This window comes from Mastigoproctus giganteus, chromosome 7 (assembly GCF_048544385.1).
Source record: "Mastigoproctus giganteus isolate SK-2022 chromosome 7, ASM4854438v1, whole genome shotgun sequence".
Taxonomy (NCBI): Eukaryota; Metazoa; Arthropoda; class Arachnida; order Uropygi; family Thelyphonidae; genus Mastigoproctus; species Mastigoproctus giganteus.
Window position 1 is genome coordinate 17,704,689 of NC_143581.1, and position 16,659 is coordinate 17,721,347.

General features: G+C 35.0%; 1 protein-coding gene across 3 annotated transcripts in view; it reads left to right on the plus strand.

Moving 5' to 3' along the window:
• LOC150082590 (katanin p80 WD40 repeat-containing subunit B1-like) overlaps positions 1-16,659 on the plus strand; it is a 300,395-nt gene that overhangs the window by 171,405 nt on the left and 112,331 nt on the right. For all 3 annotated transcript variants that reach the window (XM_090377540.1, XM_090377538.1, XM_090377539.1), the window contains exons 4-9: positions 571-671; positions 963-1,004; positions 3,097-3,180; positions 5,186-5,301; positions 8,844-8,915; positions 14,541-14,691. In XM_090377540.1, the coding sequence (XP_090233666.1) occupies positions 571-671; positions 963-1,004; positions 3,097-3,180; positions 5,186-5,301; positions 8,844-8,915; positions 14,541-14,691 (566 nt within the window). The remainder of the gene's footprint in view (positions 1-570; positions 672-962; positions 1,005-3,096; positions 3,181-5,185; positions 5,302-8,843; positions 8,916-14,540; positions 14,692-16,659) is intronic.

Here is a 16,659-nt window from a genome sequence, read left to right on the forward strand (position 1 = left end):
ATACCATATGTTACAGTAGGATGAGCTGTACATGTATTTAGTTTTTATTTATATATTTTTTTACTTTGTTTATTAAGGATAACCAGAATTGAAGAACAGTCAGCTAAGTAAATAGGCACAGACTGTTACAAAGTATGTTAATTCATATAACAAGAAACATTACTCTGGTTACAACTTACAACAAACTCAGTCAAGGACTATGACCTGATTTTGAAAGGCTCTGTGTGTGGCACTGTTTGTGGGCACAGATTTTTTCTTTGAATCTTTAAAATTTTAGGTTTAATATATGGCCTAGAGAGAAAGAGAGAGAGATGAGATTATAGCTCTGGAATTCTTTTCCCTTCCCTTCAAAAAATTTTAAACCAAAAACTTTTCTGAAATTATATTGATATATCATCTCATATAATTTATGCATGCATTATTATATTTGTAATTTACATATTTAGATTTTCATAAACTAGATCTCTTATTTCTGCTCTGTACTGTTTCTGTCTGAATTTGTATATCATGCTTTTGGAAAGACGGATACTATTCAAATTTCTAAACTAATAATTTTATTTCATTCTTTAGTTGTTCGGACATTAACTGGTCATAAAGCAAATGTCAAGTGCCTGGACTTTCATCCTTATGGAGACTTTATAGCATCTGGTTCCTCAGATTCAAATATAAAGGTTTGTTATTGCGTTTTCACTTATATGTATTCTATATTACACATTTGAAGTTCTCATCATTATCAATTATTTTAGAAGTATTTTTAAATTCAGCTTTCTTTTTTTTTCATTTTTTGTTGTACATTTAAAAATAATTTATTTCTATAATTATGGCCATTTTGGAAACTTAAGAGGCATTAGATTTATGACATGGTAACAGTTGGATTAAAATTTTAATATAATAAAATAAACATTGTTTATACTTCTAATTCAAATAAGCTGGAACTAATATAATCATTTTATTATTTCAAGCTATGGGACATAAGAAGGAAAGGATGTATATATACTTATAAGGTATGTAATAGAAATTAGTTATAAAGTAGTTATTATTATCATCATCATCAGCTATATGGTGCAAAGAAGCCTGGGGCTTTTTCTGCACAATTATTTTTAATTGTATTCAATTGATTTTTAATTATTTTTTTACTGTAATGTAAAATTTTCGATTTTTTTTTTTTTTTTTCTTTGTTTTAATTACTGGAGAGTATCATACAGAAGTGTTCTACATATTATATTGAGGTAAACTTCTCTTATTATTTTACAAATATTGCATTTTAAAATGAGTAATTTCACCGAGCAGCAAATTTCCATAAAAGTTTTGTTTTAAGGTAGGAAAAAGTGCAACAGAAATCCACCAAATGTTAAAAACATCATTTGAAGAAGATGTTATGTGTCGTTTTCAATGGTTTTAAAAGTTTAAAGAGTGCTGCTTGTTCAGCCAAGATGATCCTTGCTCTGGCCACTCATTCAACTTCAAAAATTAATGATTCAATTGCTTATTTGTATGAGCTGACTAGGAGTGATTGACATATAATTATCTTATAAGTTGATAGTGAAATTAGTATTTCTTATGGGACACTTCAATCAGTTTTAGCACAAGATTTGGGAATGCAACATGTTTCAGCCTAGTTAGTTTCTGTCTCTCATCCTCATGATGATCATGGATGGCAGTGAGTCCTTGCATGTCGGGATCTTCATCAGCATGCTACTGCTGACGGCGCCTCTGTAGCCAGGTGGGAAGGAGCAGCAGTGCGTAGCACACACTTCTTGATTAGACCGGGGTTCGAGCCCGTCACCACCAAATATGTAGGATGCGGAAAGGTCAGGGAATGACCACCGCATATCCCCGAGAAATATGGCCTTAGTTGCTAATGCTCCTAAAAACCAAATAACAAACAAGCTACTGCTGACCATCACTTTGTTTCTTCCATGAATACTAGTGATGAATCATAGATGTATAGCTGTGACCTGGAAACAAAAGGCCAGTCCTCTCAACAGAAGATTACATCTTCTCCAGGGCCCAAAAAAGCAAGACAATCTTGACAGAATGTGAAGATCATGTTCATTGTATTTTATGACTCACAGGGCATTGTTCATTATGAATTTGTTCCATATGGTCAAACAGTGAACCAGGAATACCAGAAAACAGTTCTATGGTGATTGCATGATGCTGTTTGAAGAAATTGGCTAGAAAAGTGGGCTTCTGAAAATTGGTGCTTCTATCATGGGCAATGCCCCTACACATTTGCTGCTTTCCATTCAAGAATTTCTTGTGAAGCATTCCATCACTGAGCTACCCCATCCACCATACTCAACTGATTTAGTTCCCTGTGATATTTTTTAATAAAGAAATTGGAATTGTATTTGATGCTGAGGAAGATTACTTTGAAGGAGAACCATCTGAATAGCTGGTTAATTTCACTTCCTAAATATTAATTTAGTCCTTTAACTGTTTGATCATTCCTCATATGGCGCCTCTGTAGCCAGGTGGACAGGAGCAGCAGTGCATAACACATCCTTCTTGATTAGACCGGGGTTCGAGCCCGTGACCACCAAATACGGAGAATGCGGAAAGGTCAGGGAATGACCACCACATATCCCCGGAGCAATATGGCCTTAGTTGCTAATGCTCCTAAAAACCAAATAACAAACAAACAAAACAATTCCTCATATAGTGTGATGATTATGGTCTTCCAGTCTCTTCAAACATATCCTATAAATTGAATAGTATTGGTTGATAGGACACCAGGAGCCCTCCTGTCTGCAGTGTGTAGTGAGCTTAATGTCTGTCTGAATGGTAACTCCCAAATCTCTCTCCTCTTCATTTGCTGTCTTTAACTCACTTCCTCCTAATATATGGAGTATTTTAGTTTGCTGTTTTCTAAATAGAAAATCTTTCATTTTGCAGCATTAGAACTTTTTTTTTCTGATATCATTCCCTTTCATCCCTTTTATCAGAGCCATTTAAGAAAATAGATTATAAGATATTAGTAATATGACATAATGAAATTGAGAAACTTAATATTTTGTTGATTATAAATCATTTAGATCTTATTTTAGAATTTATATCAATAAACCTCCTCTTATATAGATTTTTTGTTTTTAGGGTCATAATAAAACTGTTAATAGTCTAAAATTTAGCCCGGATGGTCGATGGATAGCTTCAGCAGGAGAGGATGGAACTGTGAAAGTGAGCATTTTATATGTGCTTTCTTATAAACATTTGCAACTGCAGTCTTTATTATTTTCTAGAAAATATAAAAGTTTTATGTGATCAAATAAAAGAAATAATCATCACCATATATGTTTTGTAAAATATCACTGCTCTGGAAGAATCCTTTATCCTAGTGATGGTTTATATATATGGGGCAGTAGAGGATTCTACATATGTGTGATGGAATTGTGATTCTCATTCTTTATACTGACATGTTTTCAGTATGTTGCAATTCTGAAATTTTTTTATCTGGGATGGGATTGATCTCATTTTATGACTTGAAAATATTAAACTGATTCATACATAATTTGAGCAAAATTTTGAAAAGTTCTGCAATATCTACTCATTTTGATTTCATTGTCTGGTAAAGAAAGGGTGTAACTTCAAAAATAGCAAATTGATCTGTGTAGCTTAATATGTACTGATTTAAAATATTAGTACAAATAATGCAATACAGATTAATTTATTATATTGTGCTTAAATTTTTCTGAATAACATTACTCCAGTTACCATCAGAAGTGTGTATGCATATATCTTTCACTGGTAAAAAAAAGTCTACAAACTGTGGGCTGAAAAATATTTTCAGATCATTAAAAATTTCTGCTTGTACAATTGTAAAGAAAATGCTATTGAAAGTAGGAAATTGGGTGCCACATCAAATTGTAAAGAAATGAAAAAGCCTTTAAGAAAAATCCCATTTCAAATTTTTCATTATTCAAACATATGCTTAAGCAGCTTCTTAAATATAGTCCGTACACAAACAGTCTGGTTTTTTTACACGGTTGTCTAATATGGCCATAAGTTACCCGTATATTTTGTTGGTCATATTAGAGTAGAACCCCATAAATCTACCAACACTTAGACTTGGCTCTTGCTGAATATTTTAAATTTATGGATTGCTAGAATCTAATACTGTAGAGAATTGCCAGTAGTGAAGTGTACAGCTGCTGAATGATTAGGCAATGTTCTTACAGAAAAGAATTATTGCCACTATGACAATTATAATATATTGCTCACTGCAGTAAAGTATTCTGGGAAATAATTAAACATAAATATCAATAAAGAATGTCAAACTCTTATCTCATGGTATTGTTTTGGAATCCCCGATTGCTATGGCTACTGCAGAGTTCCCCAGTAGTGGCCATAAAGCTCTGTTTTCAGTGTGTTTTTGCTATATATAGCTGCTCTAAGGCTCCAGTATGCATTTCCTATGTGTATTTTTTGTAAATTATGGGCTACTAGGATTTATTTTTAAAAAGATGCTGTAGTGGCAACTGTAAATTATATTGCAACCATGGGAATGTTTGTGCCATGATCGAACAATTCATTGAAAATTGAACTTTGTATAGTATGAATGATAGCATCTATGACATCTCATAAATGCTATCATTCACACTATACTTCACATAAATTTTAAAGTGAGCATGATAAGGAGGCTTAGGTTGTCATGCCTGGGAAACTTTTCTGCAGCCACACTTCCTTGGGAATTTTTCCCAGTATCGATGATATATCATAATTGCTAAGCTCATGATTGAGCAATATTTTCACAATGCAATTGCCAGAATGATTCTCAGCACTATATTCTACACGAAGTTCAATTATCAGTAAACTATCCAGTCATATCATAGCATGAGTTTGATTGCACTGAAAAGCTATAGCAAAGTATTTTATGAAGAATTTTTTAATTTTTGTTTTACTGTGTTTATACAAATATCTTTTTAAAAATGTTTAAGGACAAAGAAAAGGAAAAACAGTAAACATCTATCTCTCAAAATAGAATACTTGCAATAACTTGACAGTTATTGAGATTGTTTGGTTCCTGCAATTCAAAGCAAAATATTTTAAAGCTATCAATTGTTATGAAATTTGTGGATGGAAAGAGTTCTTAAATTTTAAATATTATTATTAAACTATTATTGTAGAATATCAAAAACAGGATAATTATATTTATTTTTCATTGATATTCATACTTCCATTTCAGTTGTGGGATCTACCGGCTGGGAAATTATTAACAGAGTTCAGAGGTCACTCAGGTTCAGTAACAGATGTTGAATTCCACCCAAATGAGTTCCTTTTAGCAAGTGCCAGTAATGATAGGTAAATGAATGAAACACGTACAAAGAGATCTCTTTCATTCTGCATGCGTTTGTACATTTGTTTGTTTTTAATTTCTGTTTTTTAAAATTTCTTAGCAGTTTTCACATTTATTTTTCTCATCTTTTTAGATAAGAAAAATTATATGTCACAGGCATTACATAGCATTTGAGTATTAACACAAGTATTATACAATTCTCAAAGCTGGTATAAATTCATATTTCTACTGGTATAAAATACAGGAAATTTTTAAAAATTATTTTGCATTGGTACTATTTGGGTTTCTATAAGAAATATGTATGCAGACATGTTAAGAATATATTCAGGATTACAAACTACTCAATTTACACCACACTGCATTGAGTTTTAAAGACATTTTTAGAAGCACTTTATGAAAGTACATCAAAGACTTGCTGAAATAATCTTGTCTCCTCTCCAGCTAGTACTTTTGATTCTGATTTGTAAAATAAAATGGCAAAATGATAAGGAATATAGCATGCCTGGACCCATCAGAAACTACTACAATGCATGGGCACTTTAAAAAAACCAAGGGGCATTCATTTCAATAACCTCTAAACCTATGGTATCAGGTTTGAAAGGCTGTGCGCCAACTTCTATGCAACAGTAAGTTCTTTGGGAAGGTGTGGTTGCAACCACACAGTGCCCTGGTGCGATGACATTGTTTTTCACAAATCAAGTTTGAATGCTTGTTTCATACTCCACATATTTACCAAACTTAGCTCTGAGCAGCTTCTGGCTTTTGAAGAACTAAAAAATCATCTTTTTAGATGCAGATTTGCAGTGTAGTATGCATTAGAGTCAGCAATCCATCAGTGGACTCAATATAATCTCCTTTTCCCAAGGAGTTTTCAACACAGCTTTCTGGAAGTGAATAGAACATTTAAGGAAATGTGTGGTCATTGTTGGAGATATGAAAAAACAGCAAATAAATAATAATAACAATAAATAAATAATGCAATAAAAATTAGCAGTTAGTGAATTAATCACTTATAATTTAACAAATCACAACCTATTATCTAAGATAAATAAATGTAGTATATGTAGTTGAAACTCCCAAATTTTGGCAATCAGTTATCTGGCACCACCATTTCTGAGTTATTTTTAGGACCTGGGTAAGTCCAGCAAAAATATGTCTAAGAATCAGAAAATTTAGTTCTTTTGCTGTTTGCTCAAGCAGTATGTCAGAGTTGGTTGCACAGGGTGAATATTTCACTTCAGGGCATAATTTTACTGTGCTAAAACATAGACAAATTTGCTAGATCCTAGGATTGTCTACTGTTATTTGTGAACCAGATTAACAACTTCGTGATAATTAGCAATGGATTACTCAGAGTTCATAGGTCTCTTTATTCATTCATTCAGACAAAGCCAGTAAAAGGCTTTGTCTGAATTCCTGTCAACATAACAAACAGTTGTGGTGTCATGTCATTCAGCATTTAAAATCTGGCCTATATGCTTTTGTTCATGTTTAATCCAATTTAATTTTGCAATGTAGCATGGCATTTGCTTCATTCACATAATTCTCTTGGTGCATACATCCACTCTGATCACAAGTTAACTAATATATAATGATCACACTAACTACAATTCTTTTCTGAACTTCGGTTAATGTAACATACTTACTTAATGTTACTTTCTCATTACACAGAACACAAATCTTTTATTTTTATTTGATATGGTAATACTGAATTTCACAACATTTCTACATTATTATTATTATTATTATTATTATTAGCCATATGGTGCAAGGAATCCTGAGGCTTTGAGGCTTATGCTGCACCAGCCAAAAAAAAAAAAATAAAAAATTCCCGAGTTATCCTGTGAAAGAGAGAGAGAAGAATGATGATATCCAACTCAGGACCCTGGGTGTGCCAAGCCCATACTCGCCAGATGTGAGCCCTTGGGGTTATGATATACAAGGCTACCATTTTAATGTAGAAAGGTTGCTCTGATCTGGTTACCAGATCCATGAAGTAAAGCATTTGATATGCTTAAAACCCTGAAGATCTAGGTTAGATACAAGTGCAATTTTTTAGTATGATTTGGAAGTGTGTGATGAAAACATTCAAGTATACACCAATGAGCCAAAACATTATGACTAGCACGTGCACAGGTCGGGACACAGTATGAAAAACACCTGATACTGAGCTCCGTGAATCAGTGTTACTCTTGATCTTCAGATGGGAAAGGCAGTGGACTTAGTGAGGTTGACAAAGGCCAAATTGTAATGGCTAGACGACTGGGTCAGAGCATATCCGAAATGGCACCGCTGGTGGGATGCTCGCAGTCAGCTGTGGTAGTACTACTGAAAGTGGTTCGAGGAGGGGGAACCCACAAACTGCCGGCAAGGTGTTAGACGACCATGGATCATTGATGCTCGAAGTATATCCCAGATGGTACGTGGCAACAGAAGGGCGAATGTGGCACAACTCACCAGTAATTGGAATGCTGGTGACAAGAGTAATGTGACACAACACACAGTACATTGATCCCTGCTGAAAATGGGGCAGCATAGCCGCAGGCCGCTCAGAGTGCTCATGCTAACCACAGTTCACTGATGGCAGTGCCTACAGTGGGCACACAAGCATCAAAACTGGACCTTGAGTGATTGGAAGAAGGCCGTCTGGTCCGATGAATCACATTTTCTTGCGCGATGTGGACTGCCAGGTACTGTGCGTCGTTTATCTGGGGGAATTGATGGTGCCTGGATGCACCATGGGACGAAAGCAAGCCGGTGGCAGCGATGTTCTGCTGGGATACCCTGGGTCCAGTTATCCATGTGCCGGGCACTATGACGTCTACCACCTACATAACATCATTGCTGACCAGGTGCACCCTTTCATGGCAATGGTCTTCCCCTCTGGCGGTGCCATCTTTCAGCAGGATAATGCACCATGCCACACTGCCTGAATTGTTCAAGACTGATTCGCAGAACATGAGGAAGACTTCCAGGTATTGCCCTGGCCTCCAAATTCCCCAGACATCAATCCCATCATCGTTTGTAGTTTGTGTTGGAACAGCAACTCTGATCTGCGGCGTCTCAACCACAGACCTTACAGGAGTTAAAAGATCTGCTGGTTACATGTTGGTACCAGTTACCACAAGACACCTTTAGAAATCTTGTGGCATCCATGCCTTGCCGGGTACGAGCTGTTTTGGCTGCACATAGAGGACCAACATCATATTAGGTAGGTGGTCATAATGTTTTGGCTCATCGGTGTGTATAATAAATTTTTTGCGAATGATCTATGAAAAATCAATAAAATATAAATATATGGTCAAATATAATATTAGATTGACACAATACTTTTTTCTTATAGTTGTATGTGTAGTAAATAAAATCAACTCTCCTGTGTAAAATGTTGCCCATATTTTGAAATCAAGTTTTAAGGTTCTTTTCACAAGAAATTCAATTGTTTAAATTGACTGAACTGAATATATTTCTTATTTATAGTATTTAAATAGTTGTTATTAATTTAGTATTTATTTCTGTTAATATAAAACCACTTTTATTTTCTTATTAGGACAGTCAGGTTCTGGGATTTAGAAAGCTACCAGATGGTTTCTGCGACGGATGGTGACTGCGGACCAATAAGGCAAGATTAATGTTAAATTAATGTCTTGTATAATTTCTGGACTGAAGTTTCTACTCTGCTGTTTAATTCCAGAATATTCAGGGATATAAATGAAGTACATACTTTTAAAACAAGTTTCCGTTATTGTCATTTGCAGAACAGTGACATTGAAGTAATCGGAATAATTTTCTAAAAATGAAGGTATTCTCAATGAAAAGTGATCTGCATACACAAAGTTAGTTAATTTGATACAGGTTCCTTTTTAAATTAAAGAAATGTAAAAGGGAGCTTGTGTTAGAATCAAAAACTATTGAGTATTTTTCCCCAATGCTGGTTTATCCTAACACATCATCAAAATTATTGGCTGCAACGACATTAAACTAATATTAATGATCACTGTGAAAAATGGCTTTGATGTTAGGGGAAATTAGATATTCAGTGAAGGAAATTCAAAAAGTTTACAATCATTTTTAAAATTGGAGAAGCAATAAAGACAGTAAATGAATTTGACAGAATGGAGATGAAGAGAATTTATCCAAAACAGGTCAGATGAAGAGCATCTGTTAGAAAGTCTCTGGCAACAAATATGAGAGCAAACATATGCATAAGTACTAGCATTAAAAAAGAGATAAATGTGAATAATTAATGCGAATGAAATGAGCAGTGGCTAAGGAACGCTAGTAGCTGAGGTTCTGTTAGTATTAGTCTTAGGCTTATTCTGCACCTGCCAAAAAAAAAATAAAATAGATAAGAAAATACAGATTATGCATTTCCCTTCTCATATAGCTAACTATCCGGTTGACCATTGAATTTCTTCAAACTGTCAGTCTCAACTACCTGGGGAGGTAACTTGTTCCAATAATTAACTTTCTGACTAAAAGAACACTTCCTACCTTCTAGTTTAAACCTCCTCCCCGTAGTCTGAATTTATGGCTCCTAGTTCTGGAATTCCTTATAACAGTGAAAATTCTGCCTTCATTCATTTTACTAACCCCTTTCAAAGCATTATAAACCTCAATCAGGTCCCCTTTAAGGTGTTTGTATGCAGCTCTGTAAACCATATAATCAAAGTCTTTCCTTGTATGGTCACCCTTTTGCTGATGTCACCATGCAAGTTGCCTGTCTTTGGCCCTTTCAAGAAGTTCATTGTCTGTTTTTTCTGATAAGTCTCCATACTTGGACACAGCATTCCAAATGCAGTCTTAAAATTGCCTTATATAGTGAGATTGTAATCTCCCTATCTCTACAGGATATTGTTTAATAAATCATCAATAGGACATCATGGGGCCTTCCTGGTCACCTTTTACACTTCTTGGAGAAGTTCATATCTGCCTGTATCATAACTCTCTGATCCCTTTATTCCTCTACTGTTTTTTAAGTCAGTACCACTAAGTATGTAAGTTATTTTGGGGTTGCTATTCCTCAAATTTAAGACCTTACAATTTTGCTTCTCTGAAACATAGCCATCACTCTCTGACCATCCTTGAAGTCTGTTCAAGTCCCTCTGATCTGAAGAAGCACTGCTTTGCACTGATCGTTAATAACACTTCCAATCTTTTCATTGTTTGCAAATTTTGATGTCAAGCCCTCTATCCCTTTGTTGATATGACATCGACAAATTATGAAAATCATCAAAAACAACAGTTGCCCAAGAACCGATCCTTGGGAGACCTCACTTCTGACATTACACCAATCTGAGGAATATCCATTAATCATAACCCTCTGCCTTCTGCCCTGCAGTTCATCTTAGAATCACACTGCAGTTCATCTTGGAATTTATTCAGTAATCCACCATTTCACAGCTTATACTGTAACCTTTCATGAGGGACTGAGTCAAATGCCTTGCTAAAATCCAAATAAACTTTCAGAATTGTTCCCCACATCCAGCTCATGAGTAACTGTGTCAGAATAGCTTACCAGGTTAGTTAAACATGATTTTTCCTTAACAAAACCATGTTGTGTGCCCTTCAGAATGCCATATCTATCTAAGTGTCCCTAGATTGCACTCTTAATTGTAGCTTCCAAGATTTTTCCTACTACTGCAGTCAGACTAAGTGTCTGTATTTGCTAATTTCATTCTTTGAACTGCCTTTATATACTACTGATATGTTGGCACTTCTGCATTCAAAAGGAATCTCACTCGAGTCCAGTGATGCCCTCATAATTAACTTCAGTTAAATATAAGGTTCAATATACTGTTTAGCTGCCTCCCTCAAAATTACTGGGTATATGCCATTAACTTCAGGAGCCTTACTTGCCTTCGGGCTTGAAAGTTTTCTAATAAACAGTCATCTGTAATTTCAAAATCTAATTTTGTATGTCTCAGCCTCACTCACACAGCCATCTCCTCAGAATATAGGATCTTTTATCAGTAAAAACCAATGCAAAGTACCCCTGTTCAATTCATCAGCAACATTAGCTGGGTTATTTAAGACTTTCCCAGTGCACAAGGATTCGATCTGATTCGTTTTCTTCATCTTTGTATTCACATATGTGAAAAATTCCTTATCCCCATTCTTTGCTTTCTTAGCCAGTGTGTTCTCATACTCAGCCTTGGCTTCCCTGACCTTATCTATGGTACTATTACAGATCAACTTATACCTGTTGTAGGCTTCAGTACTTTTCATTTTTCTGTAACTTTCCCATGCTATACTGGCCAACTCCATATTAATCCATCTCAGCATCCTCCTTATGCTATATGCATTTGAGGCTTCTGTGATTATTGCTTTAAAAGTATTCCATAATTCTAATGTATTTGCCCTCTCTCCGCAGTCTGCTCAATTAATAGATGCATGTAGCCTTAAACTCTCACAGAGTCATTTTCTGAAATTAAAATCTGTGCCTTTATGCATGATCTTATTTCATCATCATAATCTTAAATCTATTCAGACTTCCCACTCCCCCAGTTCCAGATGGAAGGTTATTTCAACAATCAGTCACTCTCTGGCTGAAAGCAAATTTTCACGCATCTATCCTGCGGTGACCTTCCCTTTCCAACTTAAATTCCTTATTTTACTGAGAAAGAGTAAGGCTGCTATCAGCATTTGGTTTACCCAAACCAGATAAATCATTGAAAACTTCAGTCAGGTCCCCCTGCATGCTGCAATTTACAGAACTCAAATCTTTCTTAATAAGAGTACCCTTTAATGTCCCTGACTAATCTTTGTTACTCTTCTCCACATGTTCCAAGAAATCTACATCCTTCCTAAAATGAAGTTAGCCAGTCTAATAGAGTAGAAAAAGATAGCATGGGAAAGTTACAGAGAATGAAAAGTACTGAAGCCTACAACAGGTACAAGTTGATCTGTAATAGTACCATAGATAAGGTTAGGGAAGCCGATTGTATTGCCGATACAATGGATAATTACCTCCTTTCCCTGTTGGCAGAATTCCATTGGTAGAACTCCATGTGCAGCCCCAGCAGCCTGCTTGCACTGCTCAGAGAATGTCATGTGGAACTGTACAGTTGTCCCATTCTTTCCTGCCTTGAGTGTGGTACCACCTAATTACAGGTAAACCTCTATATATGCAGTTAATTCATGCAACAAGTGTACCCTATATCTCGAAACTGCATATATAGAAGTTAAAAACAAATGGGAAAAATTCTAATTCATCCATGATGTTTTGGAACATTCATCAGAACACTTAATTTAGGCCTTTAAAATATGTTTCAACTATGTACATAGATAGAAATATTAAGAATAAAGAAAAGCGAGTAAGCTAAAAGCCATTTATTAAAGAAATGAGTGAAAAATGCATACGCTACTTTCTAGAAAAATATATTTCAAGCATCGTTTGAATAGTTGTACCCTTCTTTTTTTCTTCATAACATTTACAATAGCAGCTAATTCCATTTTTAACAGTTTCCAAATTTCGAAACATCTGCTTTAACAAAATTTCCTTAGAGACACACCCTCTCCTTCAGTCACAATTTCTTCTTTCTCGTCGTACGCATGCTGTTGCTCCAATTCTATAAGATCCGTGGCTGTGAATGCAAATCTAGGCCTTCTCTGACATTAGGGGAATCAACATCTTCAATGCCAAGATTCTTTCCAATGACGTTAATTTCTTTAATAACGGTGTCAACTCGATTTTTGAAGCCACAAAAGTCATTTGCACAGTAAGGCAGAAGATATTTCCACACAGCCCTCATTGTACTAGCCATGACTCACATTTTCGATAGCTTGCCTAATGTTAAAATTCTTCCAAAATTCAGTTAATGAAGTTGCGCCTTTCCCCATTGTAGCTTGCACTACTGCACAAAAGTTCTTTGTAGATAATAGGATTTGAAATTATGCCCTGGTCCATTGACTGCAGCAAAGATGTAGTGTTCAGAGGTAAAAATAGTACTTTTACATTTTCACACAGGTCATTCAGTGCAGTAGGATGGCCAGGGGCATTGTCAAGAGCTAAGAGGGCTTTAAATGTAAGATAATAATCTTACATTTATTATTGTCCAGCAGTCAAAAAGTGGGCTTTAAATGTAAGATTATTATCTTACATTTAAAGCCCACTTTTTGACTGCTGGACAATAATAACTCTTAAACCAGCCTACAAACAAAGCTTTTGTGACCCGTGACTTTTTATTTGCCTGCTAAATTCGGCTGCACTATTCGAAATTTTAGGGGGTATACGTATAGAGGAATGGTATAAATGTTTCTGACCTTATTAACCGAAACTCGCATTGATCGAAAATGCATATATCGAGGTTTACCTGTAGTATGCTATTCTGGATTTACTGCTGCTCATATGCAGTACCTAGCATTTCTCGCTGTTAAACCCCATTGTCATTTTCAGCCCACCTGCATAATTTTTCTAACTCTTGTTGTAATATGATTATTTTTATTAACCATCCTGCCAACCCTTATAATAACATTTGCAAATATTACTTTCTCTGTATATCTTGAAACAGTTATAGTAATGATAAAGGCATTCACAGGTGGATATTATGCACTTAATGATTTATGCTTGCTGTTTCCAGAAAAGAAATTTCCAAAATTTATGCATAATATAGCAGAACATCTTATATTTTATAATATTAATGTATATTTTTAAATATTAAATTACGATTGTCAAGTAATATACTGGAATTAGCTTATATATTTGTTGGTATGTCGCAAAGATGGCTGCTGAAATGCGTACATAAGTTTTGTAATATATATTTACTGCATATTTGGTGATTAGCAAAATTTTGGGATATGATGTGATTTTTTGGTTCAGCTTCAAATTTAAATAAGATAAATTTTTCACAAATTACATAATAAAATTTTTAGTTGTACACATCTCTTAGACATAGCAGCCTATCTTCTGCATACCACTGCTGCATCCTACATCCAGCCATGAGATGGCAGAGGTAGTATTATCAAAGATGTTTGCTTGCTAACTTGGAAACCTTCTAAAATGTGATCATTAAGTACAGTGTGGTCCCACTTTATAGTGGCTAGTCTGAAAATCCATTTAAAAGCTGTGGCCTTGATTATCAGGGATCCATGGTTATCACTCATAGTTATCAACTATTAAAGTCTAAAGTGTCCCATCAAACTAACTATATCCATGATAAATAACATAATACTTCTCTCATAATAATTCTTGTTTTACATTCTATTTACTTCATTTTATATACATTGATTGTCTTTTACATTGCAGGTGCATATTTTTTAATCCAGATGGCGAATGTTTGTTTGGTGGTGCACAAGACCTGCTAAAAGTATATGGTTGGGAACCTGCTCGAACATATGACACACTAGTCATGGGTTGGGGTAAAGTGGCTGACATTGCATCTTCCCAGAACCAGCTGGTGAGTAGCATTATTTTTGTTTTTATAGAATATTTCTAAATAATAATGATAGCCATTGTTTACAGCAACATACTGTCCTTTATAGTATTTATATAGTCTTGTACATCTTTCACAGCTCATAAAGAAATATTTTTCTATTACTATACCATAGTCATAATGCAAAACAATATTACAATATTTTATATTAATTATTTTTATTAAGCTTTCAAGTTTGAGTGTTTTCAAATGAGATATTGCTATTTTTAGAAATAGAAAGCATTTAACTGAGAATAAGTATTCCAGTTGCATTATAGCCAAATTTTACAAACAATACAAGGTGCATTAATTCACAGTGTAAGTGCTGTTCAACTTCATGTTACTGAATGGATTATGCTCTCAATTTGAGAGAGAATGATAATATGTTTTCTCAAAGATGGTGCATGCTGCTGCTGCCTTAAAGCTGTTTGATTAAAATTACTGCCTCATCAGCGGGCACTTGGGTACTCACCGGTACTTGTAGCCCATTTATAACTCGAGCCTCACTGTGTTGCCAGCTGGGTGATGGCAAAGTTGTTATAAAAGTAAATGGGTGAAAAGCTTAGAGCATATATTATATTACTAATATAATGCCTAAAGCCTATAAAGATATTAGCATTAGTAGAGGCATGTGATGCAAGAAAGCAAACTTATGCAGCATCAGCCAAAAAGACTCCTATTTCACCCCTCCATTTGTTCCAAATGCCTGTCCAGCTCAGCCTTAAATTTATTTAGGCTATCAACTTCCACAACAAAGAATGGAAGCCTGTTCTACCAATCAACTACCCGCTGGCTAAAGGAAAATTTCTGCGCATCTATTCTACAACTCTCTTTCCTCATCTTGAAACTGTGCCCCCTCAGATTCTTAATCTGAGCAAGAGGAAGAATCCTCTTCCTCTTACTCTATTATTCCTCTTATAATATTACTAATAATAATAAAAACAAGACCTGAATCTGTATGCTTTAAGAGGCTTGTCTTGTCTTAATGCATTACTTTTTTTTTAAACAAAACTTTTCTGCATGATGTGCTGGGCTATATTTGAATTGTCATCATATTAACATGGTCACAGGGTCAGTACTTGAACCTATAAACTGCACATAATCTGAGGAGTTTCTTTGAAAGATGAAAAGACCATGAAACCTTTCATCTCTGTCCAAGACAAGCTAACTCAGTCCCACATGAGAACTTCGTAAGCTTGTCTGGATTTTTACCCGATCCTTTTCATTATGGGTGGCAAGTTTTAAGTGAAAAATCTGAACTACAACAGATCATGTTTTCATTAGTGATGTGCATAACTAATTATTTGATGTGCATAAATAATTATTGAATGATCAATAATTGTTTATTTCAATAATTTAAATGTAATTGATTGTATGCAAATTAGTTGATTATGAAATCAACTAATTGAGGAAATGAAAAGAAATTAAGGAAATGAAAAGAGCAGCAGTAGAGGGATTTGATCTGATATTGTCAAAACCAAAGATAAGTGCTTTTCCTATTTGGGTAATAGTTGTCCCCCCCCCTTTTGCCCATCGCTAGTTTTCACTGAAAAGCAGAAACAACAAAAGTTGTACAGATGGTATTTGAGGGTATCAATTGATCAGAAAAGTCTACATACTTGAAGCCTTTAACATTACTACTATAAGATCATTATTTATGGTAGTTGAAGTTTTATTTAAATGGGGTCCATGCTGATATCTGTGATAATCATGTTTAAGCTGGTGAAACAGTGAAGGACGCCTCCATAGCCAGATGGGAAGGAGCAGCAGTGCGTAGCACACGCTCCTTGATTAGACAGGGGTTCGAGCCCGTCACCACCAAATACGGAGGATGCGGAAAGGTCAGGGAACAACCACCACATATCCCGGAGCAATATGGCCTTAGTTGCTAATGCTCCTAAAAACCAAATAACAAACAAACAACAGAAACAGTGAAGAAGCAGGCTGTTTTCT